General features: G+C 45.8%; 1 protein-coding gene and 1 long non-coding RNA gene across 5 annotated transcripts in view; one reads left to right on the plus strand and one right to left on the minus strand.

Moving 5' to 3' along the window:
• Nucleotides 1–659: 659 nt before the first annotated feature.
• On the minus strand, nt 660–27,239 carry GSG1 (germ cell associated 1). Of its 3 annotated transcripts, XM_082352600.1 has the most exons (6): nt 14,444–14,500; nt 8,745–8,796; nt 5,869–6,187; nt 4,480–4,650; nt 3,632–3,784; nt 660–1,010 (listed from the first exon to the last, which is right to left on the minus strand). In XM_082352600.1, exons 1-6 carry the CDS (start codon nt 14,485–14,487, stop codon nt 817–819), a joined length of 933 nt encoding a protein of 310 aa, XP_082208726.1. In that variant the 5' UTR covers nt 14,488–14,500; the 3' UTR covers nt 660–816. The 3 variants fall into 3 exon arrangements, with proteins under 3 accessions (XP_082208726.1, XP_082208728.1, XP_082208727.1); XM_082352602.1 differs by lacking the exons at nt 8,745–8,796; nt 14,444–14,500 and adding an exon at nt 27,144–27,239; XM_082352601.1 differs by lacking the exon at nt 8,745–8,796 and having other exon boundaries at nt 14,444–14,504.
• Nucleotides 14,725–27,828, plus strand: part of LOC309610151 — an 86,875-nt gene continuing 73,771 nt past the window's right edge. For both annotated transcript variants that reach the window (XR_014233733.1, XR_014233734.1), the window contains exons 1-3: nt 14,725–14,853; nt 15,644–15,851; nt 19,901–20,025. This is a non-coding gene — a long non-coding RNA (uncharacterized lncRNA). The remainder of the gene's footprint in view (nt 14,854–15,643; nt 15,852–19,900; nt 20,026–27,828) is intronic.

The following is a 27,828-nucleotide window of genomic DNA, read 5'->3' on the forward strand; positions in this document are numbered from 1 at the left end:
GGTCGCTGGGGAGCTGCCATCCTGTCTGCGTGGCCTCAGTGGGCCGTTCTGGGGGTGGCCTGTCCCCGCAGGCTGCAGGAGCCTTCTCGTGTGCCCTAGTCTCCTGATGGCTCTGAGGATAATGTGTAATTAACGTGATGTGATATGTTCCCTGTCGCGGGGATGCAGGACACCGTGGTAGGCAGCGCGGAGGACGCCCGTTCTACAGGTCAGAGCTCCTAGGAGAGGCTTCCAGCGTGTGGCTTCCAGGAAAAGTCAAGTGCACCACGGAAAGCGGAGCCACCACCAACTACCCACCTCCATTCGTCCAAATCCAGGACAGATGACCAAGTTGGTCGGCCTCTAAAGGGCAGGAACTATATTTTACTCCTCTTTGTATCTCCCAGAACCTGGCATATAACCAACAATCAGAAAAGGCGACCAGGGACTTCTGAATGAGTGACACGGGGGGCGGGGAGTGGGAGGCGGGAGTGAGACCAAGCTGTGACAGAAAAGGGAGCGAGGGCACCGGGCACCCGGGCACACGCCCCCTGGACTTGGACTTTAAATGGCCTTGTTCTTAACCTCTGAAAATCATGCTCAAGAAACAGACTTAGGCTTAAGCACGTGTTGATAACAAAGCAACATCTAGGGCTCAGCCTGCTCTCCAAACCCACTAACCCCTAACACTGTTCTTCCTCTGCAGATGACCCGGCCGCCTCTTCCTGCGGCTCCCAGCTGGTCCCGTGTTGAAATTCCTTGTGTGTAGCTCTGAGTAGAAGTCCACTCCTCCGGAGACAGAGCGGACGGGCTGATGGTGGTACTGGGGGTAGCTGGTCAAAGGCCCCTCGGGTGGGCTGTGCACGCCAGCTCCTGAAGGAAACATAGGTGGTGATGCACTAGGCAGCTCGGCGGGGCTCCTCTGAAGCTCTTACTGTGCTTGCACTTGAACTCCAGCGCCAGCCGGCTGTATGTGTTGAAGGTGGTTGACAGCTGATGCCACGCAGCAGGTAAAGGAAACCCAGGCCGTGCTAGGGACAAATGTACGAAAAAACTGGAATGTAAGACTGACTTCCTTACGGGTTTGAAAGAAAAATACCGGGATCCCTTCCTACTAGTCAGCTAGGCCGATGCCGCCTTAGGGATTTAAGGATCTCATGGTGTTGCCTTCCACCATGTTGCAGGTAAAGAGCTGTGGGCAAGAGGACTGAATTTGGTCTCAGGGTAGGTTCTGAATGTTTCCTAGTAAAAGACAATGACTCGTATAGTGTTAAAGTCAGGCTAGGAGTTTAACGGATTCATTTTCACTGCACTGATTAGCGTAAGTGCTGTGTTCTTTCATACCTGGTGGCTTATTTTACGTGTGTGTGTATACACACACACACACACACACACACACACACACACACACACACACACACACACACTCACCCCCCACCCTGCCACACAATTTTTTGGACGGTTGTTTCCCAAGCTACAGTTACCCTTGTATAATCTCCAAGATTCCATAGACCTGTAGCTCAGCTGGACACAGTGGACACAGCCCGAGGCACTACATCCCTCCTTTCCCTGACACACATACTTCCTGCCAGATACCTCTTCCATCTTCCTTGGTTTTGCACCTAGCTGTCTTAGGGTCCACAAAGTTGAGCCTCTGAGAGGCATTCAGGAAACACTGACTACACGTCTAGAGGTATTATTATAGGTTGCTCTAGTGGAATTTGCCTACTATGGAAACAGTGTGGTTCTTGGCTTACGGGAGTTTGTAAAGGATGGAAGAGATGCTGGAGATGAAGAGAAGCTGGATGGATTCAACAAAGAGGAAAAGACACCAGGGAACTGTATCAAACACATTCCTAAAAACTGGGGAAGTCAAACCCCTAAGTCTTCCATGATCATGGGAAGCCCAGGACACCAGGAGTGGTGTAGGTCGGGGGGGTGGTATTTCACGAGGCCAAGTGATGGGAGTTTTGAAGTCTGAGCTCTGCAGTTGAAATGCCCAGAATGGCTTGAAAATGGATAAAAGGTGAGAAACGATGAGTCTGGAAAATGAGCTAAACTGATCGGGTGGCTGATGGAGAGATCAAAGGCCCCTGAATCCAATAGCACATATTACACCGTGAGAAAAGGGGATGAGATCCTGTGACGGACATATATAGGCTTCCATATGCCTCTTTGGCACGGACTGTCTTTCCAGCGCTGTTAAGTGCTTAGCACTCGGCCCAGGTGGTTCATGTAGGTCCAAGTCAGCACCTGTGCAGTGAATGGAGAGCGATCCTCAAGGGAGAAGGTGAGGAACCCAAACAAACGGGGGTGTTTCCCTTGAATGTGTGTGTTTCATCATGGTTGGTGCTTCCCTCTTAAGAGAAATCTAAACTAACTGAGCCCTCAGTTCTTTAAGGGTTAGAGAGAGACCGGTAGGGGAAGTTTCATTTCTATCACAGTTTGATGGAATAAGAATGGAAACAGGATGAAGTCACTCTTCGTCACAGGAGAAGAGTGAGCCATTCACAGGAATGGACTCCAATCCAGATTGCAAGGCTGATTCTTCATTTCTGTGTCTCCCGATACCTTGAATCATAAAGTATATAAAACAGAGAGCATCATTTCTGTAAGCCATGCAAAATTAGTCTCACTTCCCAAGGGCGTCATACGTATCAGGTGAAGAAGCACCTGTTACAGCTTTATCAGCAGAAAAAATAAGCCCGAGGAATCCACTCTGTACCTCCTCAGAAGGTGGGGAGGGAATGGGTGTGGGATGCTGGTCCAGCCCTCTGGGTGACTCATGCACATCTGGGATGAGGGAGGAAGAGAAGGCAGGAGGACATAGAGCAAGCCTCTAGTTGAGGTGGACCAGGGAAGAGAAGAAAGGTGGAGGAGCACCTACTAAAAGGCCCAGCCATGATTCCAAGCATGGGGCCTCCAGTCTACTGGACCCAAGTTGGCCGTTGCTTGGAAGACTTGTGAATACATCACACGGCCCGCCATCCCCAGAAGCCCTACAGAGGAAGCAGGAAGGCAGCTCCCTTAGAGGCAGGCTGGCATTGCCGTGTACAGGGAACACGATTCGGGAGCAACGTCCTCATCTGGCAGCAGGTACAACCTGTGTCGAGGCGTTCCATTACCCCGATGCTACCACATTCCAGGGAGACTACTCTGCAATGGGGGCTTCTCCTTGAAGGCATATTTGCAGTCGCTTCCCCAGGTGTTTAGTTTCAAGCTGTGGGAACATTTCTGAGTCAATGCTGCACACAGGCTGCTGCTCTCTTTACTTCTTTCCCACCTGTATCCCTGTCCTTCGTCTACACGCATCTCTCACTTGATCCAACAGAGCGTGGAAAAGCTGTGTGTATGTCATGACTCAAAAGTAAACCAGACTGTATTGTACATAATGAGAAAACTTAAATGAAAATGAAAAATAAAAAGAACCTAGAGAGAAATCATTTAGCAAAGGACATGATGATCTAATACAACATTTCACATGTTATTTCAATTTAAAATTAAAGACGCCTGTGCTGTTATCTCCTGGCTCCATTCTTGAGACTGCCTTGGGGCTCCTTCTTCCCTTGGGACAGAGACTCCAGCCTTCCGGCTAGTGCTTCAAAGGCAGCAGAGGACACCCACCCTCCTCTCCAGCTCTGGAGATGCTCACCTGACAAGACGGAGAAGATAGCGGTGAAGGTGCTGAGCTTGAGGCCACAGCCGGGGTTCCCCGTGAATAGCAAGTCCATCAGTAGCAGGAGGAAGCTGATGAGTTCAAGTCCGAGGTAGACGAATTGGACTCCCAGTGATAAGCACAGGATCTCTGTCAGAAACCAGAGGAAGAAGAACCCTCACCCTGACAGTTAACTAACTGAGCCGGCGGTAAACAAATGCTGCCCATGAGAAGTGGAGAGCCTCGTAGCACCAGAGGAGGAGACAGAGCTGAAAGCAGCTGGGACAGCCCTTAACCTGGGGCTCTGTGTTCTCACTCTGCTCAGTACCCAATACATAACCAAGTACGCTTGATTGACTGTAAATACTCTGAGGGAGGTTTGAGAAGAAATCATCCAAGTTTCACCAAATCTTGCAGGGATATGACTTTGCTAGTTATCATTTTTGTTTCTCCTTTGTTTTAAAGTTTAATTTTGGACCAATCCATTTTGTTTCTCTTCTTCCTCCCCCCCACCCCCACCCCCGCCTTGCCCTCTTTGACTCCCTTCTTTCTATGTTACAATAAAATTATCGGGGAAAAAAAAGAAAAAGGAAAAACCCAAGCTTTCTACGTGGTTACTTGGCAACTGGAGTAGGTTAGAGCTGTTGGCAGATTTCTATTTGTGGACTTTATTTGTCCCTGCTGTTCCTATTTTGCATTCCTGCATAGGAATGAGAGTCAGCCTAGCAGGAGTTTGTGTCACCCTATAGGGCTCAGAAGAAGAGAAAAGCAAGAGATCACAGTACAGTTTAGATACTCAGAGGCCCAACTCAATGGCAACTAAATCTGTTATCAAAGCCACATACTTGCCCCAAGCCCCAAGGGAAGCTGGGGGACGAAAGCCTTCTCCATCAACCGCTTCCCTCCAAATCGGAGAGTGGGGTGACATGGGCCTTGCAACGTGGCAAATTCCAGTAGTCCTTTCTCACCTCTCTCGGTTGGTGGTGTGAGTTCAAGGAAACTTCGGCACCTCTCCCCTGAAACAGACAAGGTACAAGGCGATGAGGTGCTGCCCTGGATGAGGGATGCAGACTTTTCCCCAGTCCCATCCCAGGTACTGCTCCATTTGGTCCTACACAGGCCTGCCCAGCAGGTGGTAGGCAGGCAATGAATGTCTCTTTGGAAGCAGGGAAGGATGTATGGATGGATGAACAAAATAGGCCAGAGTCATCCAAGATGAATTTCTCTCTCAAGTCCTGATAATGAAGAGTACACTTCCCTGAGTCACCCTGGGGAATGTTCCCAGCATTGGTTCACCAGCACCTTTTTCTCCTGCTGTACCACTGGCCTGCAGGGCTCTAAATTGTTTCCGGGACTGGAGTTGGAGCAGTGCTAAGTGGCAGAATAATAACTCAAGTGTAAATGTAAATACACACGAATTATAATCCTGTCCCATCTCCTTTTCCCCTTAGCCTAAATCGGGGGAAGCAGCAGATTGCAAATTGTACACATTTGACGTTGGGGGTGTCCTCAACCCCACTGCTCCCCACCCGAGGACGACCCTTACCTAACGGGCTGGCACAGTGCCTGCTTTGCGAGTGTGAGACCCAGCGGCGTGAGACCTGGGAGGGTCCGTCTGGGTCCACCTTCCACAGTCTAGTTATCCCCTCTGGGCTTCAGTTCCCCTACCTTTTCAATTGTAACAGTAACACTTAGAATGAGAACACCCTTTTGGGGTCTTATTTAAAGGCGATCTACTCTGATCCCTGCATCTCACAAATGAGAAAATCAAGGCCTGTAGGAATGAAGTTCTCCCTATAAGGTCACAGCCCGGGCTTTTTCTATGATAGTCTCCTCGTTTGGTCCAGGCAACTCTAGCTCGCTGGGATGGAAATTCTCATAATGTTAAAGGTCTGCATGAGCACAGGGAACTCTACTTCACTTTGCTGTACGGTAGAAACTAACACAGCATTGTAAAAACAGCTCTACCCCAATTAAAAAAAAAAAAAAGTCTGCATGAAACCCTTTAAGGGTAATGCTATTTGAAACCAGCGAGACTGGAGGTGAAACGCCAGATGGATGGACTTTGGGGAAGTCTGATGGGGAAGGGACACAGTGCAGAGTGGGGAGACCCCGAGGCGGAGGTGAGGCCCGGCGGGGGCGAGTGAGGGCCGTACAAAGAATCCCACTGATTCTTTGCCTGCATGAGATCCCTGGTGGGGAAAAGCTATCAGGTGGGTGGGGTGAGGGGCCACCTGGGTCTCCCACGATTTCCTCACAGGAGAGCCACACGCCACTCCGGAAGGCACGGAAGGTGAAGCGGTCATCCCCAGTCTCCCAGCTGTATTGCGCCACCTGCTGGGATGATGCGTCGGCGCTGCTCCCATGCAAGGGCACCGGCACATCAACGCGCTTGGCTGGCAGACCTTTCCCGCACAGGGGCTGGGGCACCTTCTGTATGCCCACAGACCAGTAGCTGCTGAGCAGGGGTGCTGTGGAGAGGCTGAGTGACAGCATGTTGAGGAAGGCAGATAGGCATGTCCATTGGTCAGAAACGGCCTTCGGGAGCTCCATCTGTAACAGACAAACACAAGAGCGGAGCCCGATTTCAGAGCCTCCTCGGAGATCAGTGCCCTCCCCTGCGGCTCCCTAAGCTCGAGCCACTTTCCTCCAACAAGATGGGCACAACGAGCCACAGGGAGTTTTCTCCAAGTAGCCGTGAGGCAGCTCGGGCTCTAGGAGTGGCCCAGAGTAGGCACCGTAGTGATGATGTTCATTTAAGCCGGACCTTATTATATTAAAATGCTTATTGGGGATAATCTGAATAAGCATCAGATAATAATGAGATTAAGCCACTGAGCTAGTATCTATCTGGTTGAGAAAAAGAATTGGGAGCTCTCCAAATGCTCCTGCTGGTAATTTTTGCCTTTGTCTTCATTGAAAGGTAGCAGCACTGACTTGTGGAGGTATTTGTTATTGTGACAACGTAAGTTTTGGATGTCTTCCTCCCTGCGTTAGATTCCTCTGAGAGGAGTAAAGGGGCATATATCCTATCAACGAATGTTAAAGTGGATCATCCCTGGGGGAGCAGATAGAGGCACTGGGCCCTTGAAGATAAGAGGGCAGTGGGCCAACTGGGATGGGGGGATGCTGCGAACTTTGGAGAGGAGAGGAAGCTGTGGGTTCTCAGAGGGGTGGCGATATGGGTCCAGCTTCCATCCACTGCCCCTGAGATGACAGAATCTCAAACGCCAGCTGGCTGCATGGTACCCATGGAGGCTGGACGCCGAGTGCTGTGACCTTGGAGACACGGGACGGTGCCCTTGGTGGGTGGACAAGGAACGCGCAGGGCCGGGCCCACAGCCTGATGCAGCCGCAGTGCCTGACTTCCGGGGGTAACCCAGTGTGTGGCTGCAGAATGAATGTGGCCCGGGTAGCTCTGGCTGGAGCCCCTGACCTCGTCGTTTTTAGCCTAAGAGAAGAGAAGGGTGGGCTGAAAAAGTCCACTATTAGATATTTCAATGTTGGGGAGTGGTGGCTTGGAGCCAGATTTAAGCTGATTTAGAAAAATAAAGAAATCTGACAGGTTTCAGATTTTGAGACCTTTGCATTACGAAGCAGTTTGTACTGTTATATTAATACATACCGAATGGAGAAGAAGCCCATACTTAGTTGCTGACAGACACTTCTTAAAGTAAACCATCTTGAGCCTTCTAGGCAATCACTCATATCAGAATTAATCAGACCAAAATCTGCTTAGCTTAAGAGATGTAAATAAAACCATAGCTAAATGAGACAGGCCCATCTCCTCTCATCACCTCCAGCTTAACATTTTCTACATTAAACAGGGAACTTTCTCTTAGAAACATAACAGTTTGTTCTTCAAACTGTTATGTCAGTGCATACCACAGACAAAGTGCAGGTTTTTTTTTTTTTTATGGCAATAAGAAATATATCAGATTCACATGTATATAAAAAGCCAGTAAGCAAAACGTATGATGAAACAGCTTCTGAAAAGCAATTTGCTAATATGATTTTTTTTAAGCACTCAACAAATTAACTCCACCAAGAATTTTCTGGATGACCCTGCTGAGGACTCAAAAGCCATGGCATCCGGAAGGGGGATGATCTTATATTGCCAGATACGGGAGTCATTATGAGGACCCCTTCTTCCTGCAAAAGAATGTTTTATTCTTGTTTTTAGTTATGAAAATCCTATTGGCTTTTGTCATTGTTCTGTTACTATGAGTTAGTTATCCTTTCTACTTTTATATCCACTGCTTGACTAGGAAAATAGACTTCAAGGTAAAACATCTTCATCAATCATCCTGTATAAAAGTAGAACTAAGGATTTATGCAATTCTACATTTTCGACAACTTTATTTTCAATCACATCACATCAGATTTTAATTCTACCCTCAATCCATTTCAAATCATATATATTTGTAAGTTATTCTTCAGGCTATTCCAAAATAAGAATAATGAACCACAGTGCAACCACTTTGTAGCAGCACTAAGGTGACAACCAAATTAAGGAATTGAGAAACAGAGAATGAAAAAGAGCTTAGAATGAAGCCCAGAGAGGTTGTTTCCAGGAGTGTCCAGCAAGGACAGACTCAAGGAGCCTCATTTAAGAATTATCTTTATCATCGAATGAGAATCCATTCAACAGTATTTTCAAGAATTATCTTCAACACCCGCAGTGCCATGCCCTGCATCACATATTTTATTCCTCCCTCCAAAATATGCCTTTTCTCACTAGGATCCAGATACTTTTTGAATTGGAAGAACAATCTAATTTGGCAACGGTTTCCTTAAGGGGATCATGGAGAAGTAGCAGCCAGAAGACAAGTTCTGTCTTTGCGTGTACTGATAAGCCCCAAGCCAAGGGGACTATTTACTCTCTAGAAAAGGGACAGAGTGTGGCTTCCCTGCTCAGATCACTAGGAAGTACATAGATGTGAAAATGTCAGTAATTCTTCCATTGACGTAGGTTAACAGAAAACCCTTAGATTTAACATAGGCTAGTAAGGAGAGCAAATTGATGAGACTGGCACATCTCTTAAAAAAATCAGGTGCAAAACAGCTATGGAATCTATGTTCTGAGTAATAAGAGAGGGAAGCTGGTTACCTTGGCCAAGGTCAGCATCTTGTGGCTTGTCCAGAAGGACTGCAGATGCCATCTGTGCTCCAAATCCCTTTGGTTTAGTGTTGAAAGAAGGAAAACTCCCTTTCCACCCTCCTCCCTCCCCTTCCCACCCCTCCCCTCTATCTCATATTTTTTTGGAGTACCTCATGATTAAATGCTGCCTTGCAGGGAACTTGGGCATTTAATAATTGACAGTGCAATCATGACCCAGCTGTTCTCGGAGATTACACAGGAGAGCTTGCCAGTGGGGATCTGGGATTCAGCATAAGAAGCAAGAACCTGGACCTCTGCATGTGCAGAGGGAAATTTCTTTAAAGAGTACATGATCACTGAGTTTCCATCTCACTGCCATTCCCTAGGTAACTAGTGTGAATGGACTGGTCTTGATTTTATGGCAGACAAAATATTCCAGAGTCACCATTACTACAAAATACTACATTCCCTTGTGTTGGGTTTTCCATCCCTTTAATAAACTCTGTGGCCTGCAGTGTCAGGGCCTCATGGAGCCATGGGTATGAAAAGGCTTCTTGGTGTCGTGGGTGGTCTCCACCGTCCAGTTAGTGATATTAGTAAGGATTATTACAACATCCTGAGACCGTCAGAGTGTTAGATAGGGTTGGGGGTGAGGATGCAGTTGGAGGAGGGTTGGAGAGAAATAAATCCCAGGGTCAGTAATGCTATAGCTATCTACCATTTCTCTCCCAATCTTTGGGCAAAGGGATAAAATTTTTTATTTTTTAAAAAATCATTTCTAAAACAAACAAAAAAAACGAATCTGGCAAATCAATAAGGGTTTGATGGCATCTCTTCTTGCCGTCAGTCCCCTAGAAGTACAAATTGTGCTTTCTGTACTCAAAAATTGTACCAAGTGGGATGAGAAGGCGGGAAGACTGCTGTGAGTTCATCCTCCTCCCCTTGACAGATACTCTTTCTTCCGGGAATGTCTTCTCTTTTACCTGGTGATCTGCTTCTCATCAAGATTAATAAAAGTCACTCATTCTTTAAAAATGTTGCTTCCTGGGGCTCCCCTGGTGGCGCAGTGGTTGAGAATCTGCCTGCCAATGCAGGGGACACGGGTTCGAGCCCTGGTCTGGGAAGATCCCACATGCCGCGGAGCAGCTGGGCCCGTGAGCCACGATTACTGAGCCTGCGCATCTGGAGCCTGTGCTCCTCAACAAGAGAGGCCGCGATAGTGAGAGGCCCGCGCACCACAATGAAGAGTGGCCCCCGCTCGCCACAACTAGAGAAAGCCCTCGCACAGGGGCGAAGACCCAACACAGCCATAAATAAATAAATAAATACTTAAAAAAAAAAAAGTTGCTTCCTAAGAACAGTTCCCTTTGCTTTGTCCTTGTCACACTGTACCCCTCCCATGACGCTTTCTATATTCCACTCTAATTGTTTGCCTTGACTGTAAAGTCCTCAAAGGCTGCTGCTTGTTCAAGAGCAGTAGGTCTCAATTCTGACTGAGCATCAGAACAATCTTTGCAACTTTGGAAGATATGCAGATTCCTGGGCTCCATCCTGAGCTGCCATTGTGGTTCTGGGGTGAGGCCCAGGAATCTGTAATTTTAGAAAGATTTTGGTACCCAACCAGGGATGGAATTCTGGTTTCTGGTTCTGCATGTGAGGACCTTGGGAGTCGCCACTCTGACCAAAAAACAAGTAAAACCTGAACAGACTGAAAACTATATAGCCAGGGGATTAATGTACCATAAAATCACACCTCTTTGATTCACTTTGGGCTGACATTTAATGAAAGCCTCTCTACCCTGCCCTGCCCTTCTGCCACCTTGTCCAGATTTGCCACCAACCAAGTCATGGTCTTCCCATCCTATGTTTGTGCAGTTGGTTTAGGGAATCAAAGGCAGGCTTCCCTCGGAGCATTTGAATTGGCCCACACTCCAGCCAAATGAGTCTGTCACCGGATATGTTCTCTACTCTAAACAGCACGTTTTACACATGTCCTTCTGTCCAGGCGTGATGTCTGTATCACCCAAATGGCCCTTTCTTCACGGTGACAGAACTCCCTCTCTTTTGGGAGGAGGGAGCAGGGATGCTTGTGGTCACTTTTTACCCCTGAATTGGCTGTTGGTCTCTAGGCTGCAGTTTTCATCTCAACGCTGGGGGGCACTATCTCCCCATATTTTCCCTCTTCGGACACAAGCTTCCCCCACCAGTTGGCAAAGGTGGGTGGAGGTGGCTGCCCGCTGGGCAGGCTGGCACTCTTGCTTTTTCTTCTTCCCTTGGCCTCCTCCCCACACACGAATCTATAGAAGCCGTGCGTCAGCCTTCTGGAATTCAGGGCTCAGAAAGAACTCTGAGGCCATCCAGCTGCTCCCCTGAGGACATCTTGTAAGACTGTTTGCTGTGGCACATTTTTTTGTGTGGCCAGTTTTAGTTTTCAGTAACTCAATAGGTCCTCATATACTTCCCATGGGAAATACAACTCCGCAGTAACAGAAAATACTGTTAGCCAATGTTTCCTGATGAGTTTTGCGCACATTTTTCCCTACTTAATCGTATCCTCATTCCCTTTCCACCCCAGAACAGTGAGCAATTCTTTTCCTTTCTCTCTGCTTCCACCCTTCAAATACTTGGAGACACTTCTCATATCCCGCTTGAGTCACCGTTTGGCACAGTACTCTGTCTTTGGGTTTTTATTGCCTCTGCTCATAAACCGTGCCCCCTGTGTCTTAATAGCCCGAAGTGTGCCTTCTCCAGGGAAAAGGGGATGGGAGTGGCAGAGTCTCAGGTGGGTCACATGAGGAGGTCTAGAGGTGGATTTCGAGAGTGTAGCTGATGAAACCTCAGCTTTGTGGTCCCCCACTTACTCAGGCCCCTTCCAAGATGCTGTTACCTAATTTGTACTTGTCATTTTGTATTATTTTTCTTAAAGAGGGCCTCTCAAATTATATTATTTTAGCCCTTCCCAAAGCCTGAATCTACCCCTTAGGAGGCTGTGCATTTAGTGTGTGTGCTTGGCTGGCTGGCTGGCTCCTAGCTGTGACCAATGTTGAGACCACTCCCCTTCCCTCCCCAAGGACCCTGGGCCACAATGTCTAATTTCCTCTTTTTGACAAAACATGAGTTTCTCTGCCTGGCCACAAAAATCAGAGCCCAGCATCCCACTCACTTCCTTTCATTGTAATTTGGGCATGTTAATCTTTTTTTTTTCTTCTCTTAGGACAGAAAAAGTAATCACTAGTCAATGCCACATAAATATAATTTGGTTAGGCTCAGAAGCTCATGATTCAAGACAGATGAGAAGATTCCACATCTCAAAACAATATTGAACTTTTGTGTGTTGGACTTTTACCATCTCAGGATTGACCTCACAGGGATGTATGTGCGACTGAACATTTATGACATCACAAAGCCAAGGGCTGGGACTAACCTAGTCTTGCTAAGGTCTTAGGTCGCCATGCCCTGCACTGTGCAAAACCACATTTACTAGGTATGAATGAAGAGAAACTGGTCTTGGGACACCCACACTTACTTTGTAAACAGGAATTCGATTTGCTTTGTGACTACGCTGAAGGTTAGAAGTGATTAAAACAATGGGTAAGAATGCTGAGATGTTGAGCAGTGGAAGATTGTATAGCACACCACTTCCCTCAGGTCCAAGCCTGGGGCTACAGGATCCCCATTTTTTTTTTTTTTTTTCATATATCCATTCTGGCATTTTGTCCCAAGAGAGGTTTGTTTGGGACAGATAGTAGTATCTCTGTCCTTCTCCCAGGAGTCAGATTTCTGACCCAGGCCCTGTTAACTAACTCCTTTCTGTTACTCAGTAGACAAAAGGCTGGAATGAAGAGTAAATGTTTTGGTTGTCACTGGCTCTGATCTACACTGCCCTGTTCTCTGTTCCAGCATGTTCTACTGTGTGCCTCTCTCATGTAACTCATCATGTGGTTTACTTGGCTGTTCTGCCCACTTGACTAAGTTTCTAGATACAGTAGCAACTATGCTTTATGCATTGTTGATCCTCAGAGCCTAGCCCTAACAGCCACAAATGAATGGAATGAATGAATGAAGTGTGAAATGGAAACCAGGCTCATGAATACAATTAGAATACAATTAGGAAGACTATGGGTGAAGATAAGATAATGAAGAAAGGTGTTCAAACAGCCTTCTATTGTAGAGGAAATACAAATCCTCCTGCTTCACATACAGAAGAGCAGTGAGAAGCTAAAAAGAGGGTCCACAGGTCCACAGAAACACCCTATGCCTTTCTACACAGATGCACCCAGAGTTTCATCAAACAGACCCTCTGCCAATACATTTCCTCCCACCTGTGGAAACATTCCTGCTGTTTGACCAGCCAAGCCCAGAAAACAGCAATGATCTCATGAACCAGTATTATCTTCAGTTCACAGACACCAGGGTACAATCAGATTGCTCACAAGCCAGTGACAGATTGGAAATGTTATGTCCTTTCCCAAGCTCGTTGATTCCCCACTGACTGGAACCCTTTCGGCTGACATATCTTGGAACCGTTCGAGCTTTCGAAGCTCTAAATTACAATTTTTACTTCAATGCCTGACATGTGACTCATTTATGAACGAAGATAAAGAAGGTTCACACAGGACATTTTTGATATCTGCCTCCCAGCCCTAAAGGGAAGACTAATGCCGCTAAAATGCCCATGCCGAGTATCCAAAATACTAACACCACTCTAGGACACTGAGCTCTGGGATTTCCTAGCGTCAGGTTAATTCTCATGTAACCATGCTTTATGTCCACATGACCCTAGGGGCTCACAGAATAAAAAACGACTCCTGTCTTCCTAACATGGGTCCCGGAGTTTTGGGAACACCTACTTATGTGCAGTGGGAAGGCCCAAAGAAAAGCATCTGGGGGCCTCTCCTCTCTGTGCCTTTTCCCTTTCCGCTTTTTAATGGAATTGTTTGAGGGCTTTTGCTAATGCAGTCATTTCCAGGAGAGGAAGCCGCCTTTCTTCCATGCCGCAAGCAGCTGGAGTGAATCAGAGGGGCAGCCCATCCGCACATCCTGTGGGGCAATCGCTCACGCTGGGGTGACAGAGCCCTCGTGGCCTGCTTGGGGAGGGGGTGAGGGTGGTGGTGGTGGGGGTGGGTCTCGGGGACCGATGGGTGGGGCGGGGTTCTAACGCGAGAAGCCTCTCGAGGGGTGCTTAGGGCGCGGCCCCGGGCGGGCAGCACTGGGCTGCCCCGTTTCCATCCCGCGTGCGTCCCCCTCGTCCCTTCCTCTCCTGTCCTCTCCTCCTGCCCCCGGCAGCCGCGAGGCCCGAGCATAGGCGAGTGCCCACCGCCACCCCGCAGCCCCCTCCCTCCCGGAGTAACACCCCAGCCCAAGGTTTACTACGCCTCCCGGTCGCCTAGCAGCGGGCGCGCGTTGCCATGGCGACGCGCGGGCGCGTGCTTTGAATTGTTTGGCTAGGCTCCGCCCAGCGGCCGAGCGCCAGAAGGTCCCGAGCGGGTGGGGCTCCCCGCCAGGGCCCTTCGGGCCCTCCACCTTCCTGCGGGGACCGGAGCGGCGGCCCGGGGCCCCTCCCAGGCGGGGCGGGCGGAGGGAGTGCGGAGACCCTGCCCATCCCCTGAATTCCGAGCACAGGCTGGTGGGCCGAGGGTCGGGAGGAGCCGGGTGCCGTGGAATCCAGTCAAGGCTTTCCCCGCCCCCTGCCCTTCCCCTGAACTTACTCTCCCGGCTCCAGTTCTGCCGGAAGGCCGTGCCTTTGCCTCATTTCGTGGGTCCAAGAGGCTAAACTTCGGGGCCACGAACCCTCAGCAGATCTGAGTTCTAGTCACTGCTCTACCCACGACCCCAGGACGGGACTAAAGATTTTGGCCAAGTTCCCTAATCTCCCCGAGCGACTGTTTTCTCAGAGGCGAATTAGAAAGAGTTTGACCTTCACGGTTCTGCTGTGAAGATCAAAAGCGGTGGAGTGAACGTGGAAAGGAAGAGGAAGGACCCCTTCCGTGTCCTGGACGGCTTACCAGTCCCTCCACAGACATTTAATCCTCACAACCAGCCCGAAGGAGAGGCGGCCGCTCCGTTCTAGACGCGAGTCCGATTCCCAGAGGCTGACTCGCTCAAGGCCACAGCGCTGGTAAATATTGGAAACGTTCTGATTCATGGCTTGTCCGCCCCGCAGCGAAGGGGAGGCCCAGTCACCTTAACCATCGCCCAGATTGAGGCCCAGTTAGGAGAACGCACACAGAATGAGGCGATGGACTGCGTACTTTAAACTTCACGGATTTATACCGATAAACAGACTCTCCCATATTTCCTCTGTATCTCTCCTCATAGACCAACAAAATGTTTTTTCACTGTGGCTGGCTTTCCTGTCCTATGCCTGTCCACTTCTGAGGGTTCTCTTATTTGTGATCTATTCACTTAGGTAGCTTCTGAACCAGGCAAGCGGGCTGAGCCCACCATGAGCTCTTCTCTGCGGCCCCAGAAGGGTCTCTTTCCTAGAACCCGTCCTATCCTTTCTTCTGAGATCCCTAAATTCCAGCCCATGAACAGCACACCACATTGCTCTGTGTGTTTTATTTCTCTGGCTAATTGTAAGCTTCATTTTTCTTTCCTGAGAAAGGCAAGATATGGGAGAATGAACATTGCCTTTGTTAGTAACCCTGAGAGCTGCAGTTTGGTAGTTCCCAACTTTCTCAAAATGGGAGGCAAGTCCCTTCCAGATGTGGGTTCTACCCTAAACAAGCCAAGACATCTTTGCTGGCTGTGAGTGTCTTTCTGGGTCTGGAAGCATCTCTGCAGATTCTTTGAGACCAGAAAGAACCTAAGGTCATGCTGTCCTCCTTAGTTCCAGCAGATTTCCCATCAGAGCTGGCTTTGAGTGGGGCCATGGGGCTGCCTCACCATCTCTTTCTGTTCACTAGAGTGATACACATCTTTATCGCTGCCATGGTCGTTGGGCCTTCTACCGGGGACCAGATTTTGTAACAGGAATCATACAGATGGAGAGGAAAAAAGAAGAGCTAGAAGACGCTAAGCTGCCCTGGGAACAGAGAGGAAAAGTATGATAAGAGTCAAAGGAGGAAGAAATGGAAGTTTTAATGGAAGATGATGAAAAAACAAGAGGCCAAGGTAGGGACATCACCAGGTTTATCCATAAAAACTGGGCTTGAGTAACAAATTTTTACTGCATTTCGGATCATCCTACCATGTGTTCTCAAGCTCCTTACCTTGAGCATGTGAAATAAATTGATGAATTTGTATAACACCTATTACCAATCCAACATTAAGCGTACTATACATGAGATAGTCCTGAGATTTCAGAATTCAAGGTACCTACCTTCTGGGTGAGAGAAACATTTTGAGTCAGCTGAGAGGAATTGCTCATTCACTTTTGAAGTTCTGAGGCCAAGGGGTTTCAGTGTTTCTTCTGCTCTGTCTTAATCGGTTGCATGGGATGAGGATGGAGTTGAAGATGAATCAAGGCCCCTCTTGCCAGCAGAGGGGTCAGGTGGTGTGAGGTGGGCTGGAGATGATGAAGAGGATATCCTGCAGCCAGGACACCTATGTAGGTGGGGCTGGCTGACACAGGAGGCTGCCTCTGTGACATCACAGTGGCAGCAGGGGTCTCCCTGCTGCGCCCTCTGCCTCATCCCCCCACTCTCAGAAGGACTGGGGCCACTCCGGGGGTACCTATCGGAGGCCTGGGTGTCTTCTCTGTCATCTGGATCAGTGCCTTGATTACTATGCATAAGAATAACCTGGGCATCTTAGTAAACGATCAGATTCTGAAGGTTGGGGATGGCTCCCACGTGAAAGTGACCAGACCACATGGGGTTGTAAGACCCTAGACCAGTGCTGACAAAGAGAAATGAGATATGACGTAATTTAAAATTTTCTAGTAGCCACATTAAAAAAAGGAAAATGGACACACACCCTGAAATACAACAGTGATATCTTATGCAGTGCTGTCGTCAAAGTCAAATGCAGTCCTCCCCCAAACGATAAAGTTGGGTTCAATGGAAAAATAATTTACACTGTTTCCATTTTTATGTATTTATTTATTTACTATTTTTGGCCGCATCTTGCGGCGTGCAAGATTTAGTTCCCTGACCAAGGATTGAACCCATGCCCCCCTGCACTGGAAGCTCGGAGCCTTAACCACTGGACCGCCAGGGCAATCCTGCTTCCATTTTTGAAATTTCAATTAAAATGAAATAAAATTAGAAATCCAGTGCCTCAGTTGCACTCCGCCGAGGGCTTTGAGGACTGCGTAGCTGCATGTGGCTAAACTGGGCTACTGGACATCTCAGCTCTAGACCATTCCCAGAAAAGACAGTGATGTACAGAAATTAGCACTCTAAAGGACTAGTATCTGGAAACTAGTAGGTGTTCACTAATATTATTTAAAGAAGTACATAATGAGGATTTGGGGGCTGTTAACACTGAGACGTAACTCTGAGGCTTGAAGAGAGTTTTCCAGCCAAGGGTCTGGCTGGGGACTTTCTGCCTTGTGAAGTGTCATGCTCAGTCCACCTCTGGGCTTTTACTTGGGGGCCCCTCACTGGGACTCCTTTTTCTTCCTTGTCACCCCACGTAAATCCTACATGACCTTCAGGGCACACAATTCCAACCTCAATTCAGCCAAAAGTCTTGCCTTGTTATTCTAGCCCTCATTTCTCTCCCTTGCCTTTGAGCTTGCATAGCATGGATGGCCCAGCTGCACTATGGGAGCTTCTTTCCGGGGGCTCTTGTGCTGCTTGCTATGCTTCAGGTGTGTTAGCCTGTCTCTCTCATGAGATCCTAAGCTGCTGGAGGACAGACCTACTTCTTTACTTTGATTGTGCTTAATATAGCGTTAAGGGCGTAATAGCTGCTCAATAGATATTATTTGATTTAATGAGCTAAGGTACCTAAGTAAATGTCCGAGAGAGAACATCAAATCTCAAAGTACCAATAACTTGAACAAAAGGAATAACATGCCTCGTTCTCAGAACGTCTCAATTTGATCAAGATGTCAGTTCTCCCTAAGTTAATTTATAAATGTAATGGAACCCTAACACAAATACTAGTGAGCATTTTAAAAGAGACAGATTGATATTAAAGTTCCTATGAAAAAACAAATGCCCAAGACTAGCTAGGAAACCACTGGAAAGAAGGAGCTCTGAGGGGGGATTAGCCCTAACATATTAAAGCATGCTAAGCCTCTGTAACTAAAACAATATGGTATTTACTGGTGCATGGCTAGACAAACAGACCAGTGGAATAGAAGAGAAAGTCCAAAAATAAACACAGCTACAAGTAGACATCCAGTATCTGACAAGGGTGATATCTATAATCACTGGGGCAAAGATGATCTTTTAACAAATGGTGTTGGCACAAACTGATGGCCCTTTAGAAAAATATAAATTGGATTCATTTTTATACCCTATATAAGAACAAACTCTAAATGAACTAGAGACCTGAATGCAAAAATGAAATTATACAAGTACCAGAAGAAAGCATGGGTAAATTCCTCTACAACTTGGGTGTAAATAAAGGCTTCCTAATGATCTAAAAATCCAGATACTAGAGAAAAAAAGATTGATAAGTTTGACTACACTAAAAAACCAAACAAACGAAACAAACTGGAGGAAAATATTTGTACTACGTATGACAGATAAAAGACTAATATCCCTAATATAGAGAGTAATTTTAAAAATTAAGGGGGGAAAAGGGCCACACTTCCTATAGAAAAGTACAAAATTCAGAAATAGGTGGTTCACAAAAAGAGAAATATAAATGGCCCTAAATATATGAAAAGATGTTCAACTTCATTTAAGAGTCATGCAAATTAAAACTATAAAGAAATCATTTCTTATCTGTCAGATTGGCAAAACTATAAACCTTGACAATATACTCTGTTGATGAGGCTGTGAGGAAACAGGTCCTTTCATTCACGGCTGGCAGGAATCCAAAATGGTACCACCCCTGTGGAGGAGAATTTGGCAGTATTTAACAAAATTGCATGTGCTTTATCCCTTGACCACAGAAATCCAACTTCTAGGCATTTACCCTGAAGGTGCACCTCCAACAGTATGAAAATATATATGCACAAAGTTATTCACTGCAGCATTATTTGTAATTGTAAAATATTGGAAACTACCTATATCTCCAAGCATAGGAGATGGGTTGAATAAAATATGGTATATACATGCAATGGAGTACTGTGCAGCTGTATGAAGAAAACCCAAAAAACAAAATAAGGGAGTTTTCTCTGAACTAGTATCAAATGATTTCCAGGAAATACTAACTGAAAAAATGGACAGTACAGAAGAGGATATACAGTATGCCATCTTTTGTGTAAAAAGGGAACGGAAATGAAACATACATATATCTTATCGTTACCAAAACAAACACAGGAAAGATAAATCAGAAAGCAATAAACTTGATTACTTACCAGAGGGAGGGGATGGAAGTGATTCAGGAGGGAGTGACACTTCTATGTGAATAATACTTTTAGTATAGTTTGACTTTTGGAAGCATGTCAATCTTCCACATATTCAAAAATAAAATTAAAACAAGATGGGAAGGGAAAGAAAAGCCTAAAACAAAACAAACTGAAATGAATGAATCCAATTGTATTTCAACCACACTGAAGGAGAAAAAGCAAAAGAAAGAACAAATCTAAGTAACTCATGAACACGTTGTTTGACTATTTATCTTCTGTCTTGGCTGAGGTTGAGTGGAGGAGAATTGTAATCAACTCCCGAACTCTTCTTAGTATATAATCTTATTCATCTCATGGTAAGATGTGTCAAGAAATTTGGAAACTATTTTAGATGTACTGTGGCATTGGGCAAGTGAAGAAATGTGTTAATGCTATTGGCAGTGAGAAGTACCGTATGGGAAATGGACATCAAAATGTGGAATGGGGAAGGCAAGAAGGAACCCTGTGGGGCTGGATTGGAATTAGAGGCATCAATGTGAACTCATGATTTCATGTATGTATACATACACACATATGCATATGTATGTATACATATATGCACACACATGCATATGTATGTATACATATATACATACACATGTGCACATAAATATGTATACATGTATATGTATTGTGCATGTGTATTATATATAATATGTATATAGTATTATGTTTGTATGTATGTATATAAATACATGTATATTTTTTCTAGCTTTGTCTACTGAAAGGGCCTAGAAGCAGAGACACCCCAGTAGCAATGAGCACCTAGAACTCAAATCTTGGCTGCTAATTCCAAGAGCTCCTCAAAGAAATGGCCAGTTCCAGAGCTGGGACAAGGTAGGTACATTATGAGCTTGGAACATTTGGCCAGAAAGTAAAGAAATGCATGAAAAAAAAATGATGAGAGGCATTCACAAGGACACAGGAACCACCTTGAAGGGATTGCTACTGGTTAAATCTGGTACAGTTTGAGCACCAAAATAATTAAGTATAGCATTGAATAATAAACCATTGAAAAAAGTAGGAATTAATAAGTCCCTACTAATAAATATGTAGGCAGATAGATAAACAAATAAATATATAACATTCTATTTTAAAAAGTTGGACTGTGTTCCTAAAAAATGTCAATGTCACAAATGTGACCATGGATGCAGAGACTGGAGTGATGTCGCACAAGCCAAGGAATGCTGGCAGTCACACCAGGAGTTGGAAGAGGCAGGGGAGAATTCTCCCCTGAGCCTCCAGAAGGAACGTGGGCCCCTGACATCCTGATTTTGGCCTAGTGAAACAACCTTCAGACTTGTGGCCTCCAGAAATCTGGCGAAGTAAATTTCTGCTGTTGTAAGCTCTCAAGTTTTGTGTTAATTTGTTAGAGGAGTCTTAGGAAACTAACACAGTGGTAGAAACAGAACTTTCTTCAACTTCTGTCCTCACCCTCCAGCCCATTACATATTCTTTCAGGAAGGTGTGTCCTCCCTGAGCCTTACTGCTTTTAATTTATAACATAGAAAAATAGAATATGTAGGGATACTGAGGGTAAAGGAGCAAAGGTCTGCAAAATACAACCTCATCATGCAAGCCTTTCCTCCCTCTAATACGGAAAGGTAGGTGCTTCCCAACCTTGCCACCTCTCTCTGATCCATCCAGATATCACAGGCACAAGGTGATCCAAATTGACTATATGAATAATCCTACCTCCTGTCTTTTTCTTTCTTAAATCATTATTTGGCTGAGAAAGGATCTAATTCAGAATTTAAAAAGAAATCCAATTGCATGTACTTATTAGTCATACTCCCTTTAATAAAATTTAATGCACTTAAACTCATCATTAATTTGGTGCATTGTCTCATTTAATCCCCATAATGCAACCAGGTAGGTTTATTAATATTATTTTCCTGATGAGGATGACCTTGAGGAAGTGACTTTACAGATGATGATTCATGACTTTCTGATAAGTTATGGTAGGATGGCAGATCTAAGGGGAGTTCTATGCAAGCATGGCCTGGACACACATTTTGCCCAACTTCCTGGGGTGATTAGCAAATATGGCAGAAGTTCAGAGAAGGTGAATCTCCACGGAGGCAAACAGAATGGACAGGGCCCGCAGACAGGAATTCCGGTGGAATTTGAAGTTGGTGGAGTCATCAGTGATTCCAACATAACTAAGTCTGCTTAGGTTTCCAACTGTCTCTGGTATCATGTGACTTTGAGAGAGTCCAGGTCAGGAGTTTTCTTGAATGTAGGTCATTTCTATCTTGGCTGTGAAGATTCTAAACCATCTGCATTCTCTACTGGGTAACGGGTAGAATTTGAACATTTGGAGGTGATATTACCCATGTGGCAAAGAACAGTTTAAAAAATGCATGGTTAAAAAATGCAGCTGATACTTCAGTCTCTAAGCCAATTATAATATTCTGGCTTTCCCTCTTGATATAAGTAGTTGCTGGCACTGTATAAAGATGACGGGATGGATGGTAGGTAGAATGGAATTGCAGGGTTAGTGCCAAAACTCTTAGGTTAAGTCATTGAAACTTTGAAGAAATCTGTTTCCTCATATCTAAAATGGGGTTAATAAAATCTTTCCTACTTACTTCATGAGGATGTCGTAAAGCTAAAATGAGGAAATGTGAACTTCTTAAGAGCTTTGGATTTAGACAGATCTTGGTTCTAATCTACTTTTTCCACTTAGAGAACTTTGAACTAGTTTATTCAAAATCTCTCTAGTCTAGTTTCTATGTCTGAACTGTGGAGATAGTAGCAGCTACTGCATAGGGTCTTAGAGGAAATTAAACGAGATAACAAGTACAACGCATTTAATAGTGCCAGGCATAGAGTAAACATCTCATTCACAGAAGCTCTGATTCTTAAGAGTCATAATTGACATACAAGGAATTTAAAAGGTTAAAAGGAACTGTGCAGCATCTTACTGAATAGTAGCAGTAGTAGTTGGTACAAGGCTCGCAAAATCTAAGCATGCCTGTGAAAAATGCAAATACGCTTGTTCGGGCAATTAGCTCTAGACACAGAAGTACGACCAAGCCCTAATGATTTTTCCCCAGCTGAGACATTATCCACCTCTATTTCGATTTCAGGTATTCCTACTAATCCTGGCATTTTGTGAAGCTTTTTGCTCCATGTGTAACTTGATATGCATCTTCTACTTCCTAAGACTGTAAATTCCTTGAGAATAAAGACAGCATTTTCTCGGTGGCTGTTGAGCCGCGTGCGCCTTGGTGAGGATGGCATGTGTGTTCAATACATTAAGTACTAATCGGTGTTGGGGCATGGCAGGAATGGTTCACATTTCCGCCCAGTGTGATTCTGGGGAATTGCACGTAGGGGACATGGAGCAGGGGAGATGCTAATGATTTGCTAGGATTGGGAGCCTCTTATTCGGGAGAGCGCACATGCTTTTCTCCCTGGGGCTGACATCCACAGCGGTATGAAAGAAAGTAAATTCTGAAGCAAAGCCCAGAGGACTGGTTATGGCTCCTTTCTTTCTCTTTTGAAGTAGTGGCTTACATTAATTTAGACGCCAAAGTCTAGGCTCTGATACTTCCTAGCTGTGGGAGCTGGAGTGTGTCATTAGGTCACTTTGAGCCTCAATTTTCTTATTTTTAAAACAGGGGTTGAGAACCTACTGTATAGCACAGGGAACTCTACTCAGTGCTCTGTGGTGACCTAAAGGAGAAGGAAATCCAAAAAAGAGGGGATATATGTATACATATAGCTGATTCACTTTGCTGTACAGTAGAAACTAATACAACATTGTAAAGCCACTATACTCCAATAAAAATTAATTTTAAAAAATTTAAAAGAAGGTAAAATGGGGTGATAATATCCATTCTATTTGCTTCACGGGGCTGTCCTAAGCACCGATGAGAAGGCATACATAAAAGCTATGCAAACTGTTACAAGGGATTGGGTACACACAGGTACTATTATGATGTCACCCCCACTACGGGCATGGGTCTTTTTGGTGGCTTCTTGCCCAGAGATGACAGTCAGCTACATCTGAAGCACTGAGTACTCCACTGGCTTCCAGGAGAGGTTGCTGTCCAGAACACTTCAGGGGCTGTGCCCCCTCAGTGGCCCTCGTCCTCCAGCTCACAGACTGTGCTGTCAATTTCTCCAAAGCAACCAGGGCCCAAACCTGGCTCTCCAGAAGCAGGAGGCATGCATGAATCTGTTCCCCCGGCTCCAGCACTCACCAGTCACTGTTCTGCCCAGAGTTGCCTGCGGCCACGAGCAGACATTTAGGCAGCAACTGGCTGTATTTGGTGTGCAGTCAAGGACCCCAGAACAGAATTTCTTTGTGGGAGGGTAACCATTCCCCCACTGTTCCGGCTTCCTGGTGCTTCCAGGGTCTTCTATAAGTATTTCCACATTTTGCCAGACTTCTCCTTCCAGAGTCTTTGCTGTAACTCTTGGGGTTGAGTGACCCACTTGTACACCTCGTCCTTGGAGTATGACGTCTGACCTGGCCAACGGCAAAATCGTTGGCTGATGCGTCATAGGTCAATAATGTCTCCCCAGGTCCCTCAGGAGAAGGGACATTATCAGCTGTGACCATTACTACCTATCACCTCATTTTTTGAGGAAATTTCCGGAAGAGAGGGGTATATCTGAGATTGCTTTTGCCCCTTGCATTGGTAATCATCAGACGTGAGTAGACAGAGGTAATTGATCCTCTGGAAAAGTCTAGAGGCTTCCCTGCTTACATTTCTCATCGGCTCTGTTCCTTTTTACAAATACTCCAAGACGCTCATGGACAAATTCCCTTCCTGCTACTCCCTCCACTTCTCACTTTACCTGGAGAAAGACATTTCCAGGGCAATTATAACTTCCTTTAGGATTTAATTTAATTTAATTTAGAATCACTGAACTTCAGAGTCAGTAGAGGCCTTGGAAACCGCTGTCCTAAGAGTTTCATGTGGACACACGTGGACCTGGGGGCTCAAAGAGATGAGGGGATTTAAGGGACGAGGTGGCTCCAGCTACGTACGCCCTGCTCTCTCACACTGCATGGGGCTGAAATTCCTCTCTGCAATAAACGGAGTATCATAAACTAGAAGGAAACTTGAGTGAGCTTCTGCTCTAGCCCCCTGATTGAGGCAGCATTGACCTGGCACCCAGACTGTAGGCAAATCTATTTACTTCATCTTCCTACATGATGTTCTTTCACTGAGGTCTCATATAAGTCTGTCTTTCACTCTCTCTTTTTTGCTTGTTTTTTCTCTTAATTCCTCCCTCCCTATACACTATAATTAAATATTACTATTTTAGTCCCTAGGCTTGTGATGTATTTTCTTTAAAAAAAAAAAGACACAAAGCAAAACAAAGCAGTGCTGCCATGTGGCAAGGCAACTGTATCCCAAACGTTTTCCGCCAGGCACATCAGGACACCAGGCTGGTCCCTGCTCATCCCTTCTGCTCTTCCCTCCCATTTGTTTTGAACTTAGATTCTTTCACCAAGTTCCCTAGACCCCAAAGAACACCCTGTTCAGTGAGCCCAGTCTGTCTTCTACCCTGTCTGCCACATGTTATGGAATTCCAAGTCAAACAGTGCTTTCCTGCCTTTTCCATTCAGCACAACAGGACTGTTTTCTCTGCTGGCAGAGGACTCACAAAAAGAGGAAAATGGAGCAAGCCTGTGAAGGAATAGGCTCAATTACCACAATGGAAACGATGGAAAAGTAGATACAAAGTATAATCCTTGTAGTTACAAATCATTCATAGGATTATTATCTCAAAAAATTTTGTATATGCAAATATAAAAATTACAGCTTGGAAATGTTTTGGAACCTGCTCAAGTTATCTGGGAGCCAAAGGGCTGTGTTCCCTCCTTCTGGTGACCAGTAATTTTGTTAGGGAACCATTGACCGAAACTGCCTGCCTTGGCCAGGCACGATAATAACTGCTTGCATGAGCTGTCTCACAACAAGAGGTCCTGATAAGGAACATGCTGCTGCTGGAAAACTAACCAGGAGAATTCGGGAGGGGCCAAAAGGAGGGAGGAGACGCCAGCCCATAATATGTCCTGCCAACCTTCCAGAAACCCTTGCGCTGGAAACCATCTTGACTGAGAGATGTGTGCACCACCAGGAAGGGCCTTGAATTGGGCCAAATATGGGCATGGGCAAGATGATTGGCCAGAGACAACCAGGAAAACCTGGTTGTCTAACCAGGTTGTCTAACCGCATTACCGTAAAACCTGAGACTGTGAGCCACGTGGCAGAGCAGTTCTCCTGGGTTCTCTTACCCCACTGCTCTCTGCCTGGGCACCCCTTCCCAATACAGTCTTTTGCTTTGTCAGTACATGTGTCTCCTCAGATAATTCATTTCTGAGTGTTAGACAAGACCCCACTCTTGGGCCCTGGAAGGGGTCCCCCTTCTGGTAACAATTAGACCCAAACCAGGACTCATTTGAGAGTGAAAGGATGCACTACTAACGAGGATGCCAGTGGTCTTCTAGTCTGTACTTAAATACCTTTACTAAGACTAGGCAGTGTTGTTGAATGCACGTTTGTGTGCTTGACGCATGGTGAGGCCAAGCAAACCAAAATGTCAGAGTTTGGAGCAGAGAAAGTTTTATTGCAGGGCCAAGCAAGGAGAATGGGCAGCTGGTGCTCAAAAAAACCTGAACTCCGCAATGGTTTTTGGAGAAGAGTTTTTACAGGCAACATTTGGAGTGAGGGCTGCAGGGTGTGTGACTTTCTTCTGATTGGTTGGTGGTGAGGTAACAGGGTGGTACTCTAGGAATCTTGTACTTGTGCTCAGCCTGAAGTTACTATCCTCCACCTGGGCGGGGACCTTAGTTCCTGCAGAAGGACTCAAAGATATTGTTATGTATATCCCTTGAGGAGGGCCTGGATCCTGCCCCATCATTGCACTATTGTTTCTTGACTGCTTCTCCTTTGTTTCTATACTCCCTTACTTCCATAATTAGTAACTGCTTGAATTTGCACTTTGGAACTCAGAGAAGGTAGGAGGCCGAAGCCTTTCCCCTACAAATAAGAAACTGAGACATGGAAAGTCTTTTGTACCCAGGAGGGCCCCACAGGGTCCTGCTCGGTTTCAGCAGTGCATTAGTCTCTGGACAGCTCTGAGCATTAGCTGAAATCAGCTTCTTTGCCTTTGTGTGGATTCTCTCCATTGAGCCATCAGGCAGGACCTCATCCTTCTTCCCCCAATAACAGATTGATGTTTGAAGATAGTTCTCCTGTCTACTGAGTCTGTTCTTCCTCAGACTAAATCTCTCTAGTTCCTTCAGCAATTCCTTATTTGGTGTAGTCTCTTGGTCTTTTGTCCTCCGGGCTGCTCTTCTGAAAGAGCTCCACTTTGTCTGTATTTGAAAGTGTCTGCCCAGAGCCAAAAGCAGTCCTCCTTCTGCCTGTAGCTATTAGATCTCTCAACCTGGCCTGACACAGCAGCTTCTTAGACAGACCTGAGGAACAGATGCTCAGCAGATACCCTCTTATTTTCTTGAGCTTCTTTCCACACACTTTCTCGGACATGGTGGGCAAGGATTGGCAGGCATCAGTGATGAGACCACAGGTGCAGAAGGAGGAACAGGGGCCAAAGTTCACCTGAGCTGGTCAAGCCTTTTACAAAATGGACAGGATTAAATAGTTTTGGCTGACTTTCTGTCAAGGGCTTAGTTTCCAGACTCAGACTACTTAGATTCAAATCCTGTCTTGTACCACTTATAAGATGTCTAAACTCGAGCAAGTTACTTAATCTCTGTGCCTCAGTTTCCTCATCTGGAAAATGTAAAATCATATTGCTGTTGTCAGGATGGAATTAAAGGTGCTGAGGACAGCCCCTGGTGACAAGTAAGTCTCACCCATGCTATTATTGTTATAAGTGTTGTAACTCTCTCTGCCGTCCTTTTTTCTTGGTGCTGTTGGTCACTCCTGGAGAACTTTTCTGAGGCAGCAAAAACTACAACTCACCTGAGTGCTTCAGGCTGGAGACTCACGTTTGCCTTCCAGATTGCAGGTGTCTCTGTGGGAGGATAATAACATGGAAAGCCTGTCATTAATCCCTTTCATGCTAAAGAATTCCAAGGCCCTTGAATAAATGAAGCCAAAACAATCATTAAAACTCTGGACATTTGTATGGCAGGTACAAGAAGTCATTCTGATACAGCTCGTTATCTGTAGTAATTGCTCATTATCTGAAGTTTGGGCTTTAAGAGCTTATTCTAAGTAAGCTTTAAATTTCAAAGCTCAACCCAGAGTCTCCTTTCCATTCTTTTTTTCCTTCCCTTCTGGCAAACCAGAGACAAAGGCTCTGAGCACTCCTTCCAGCTCAATTTCCTCAGATGGGAGAAGAGGAAGGCGTAGGCCAAAAGAGGAAAAAGGCAGTAACATGGGATTCCTGCAAAATCACATCACAAACAGCAAAGAGAATTGGACCTTTCATATTAAGATCTCATAGCTATTTATACTTGACATTTCTGTATCTGCAGTCAGACATAATTGTACTTAATTTATGTAGAGAGCGTTTTGACTTGCCCATGGTTAGAATTTCACCTCTTAGGCATAAGCAAAAACAACAACGATATATTGGTTTGTGAGATCAGTCCCATTGTTTCTGATTTTTAATGAACTCTGCAAAGTTCCTTAATCAAGGAGG

This window comes from Balaenoptera borealis (assembly GCF_965194805.1).
Source record: "Balaenoptera borealis genome assembly, chromosome: 13".
NCBI classification, from domain to species: Eukaryota; Metazoa; Chordata; class Mammalia; order Artiodactyla; family Balaenopteridae; genus Balaenoptera; species Balaenoptera borealis.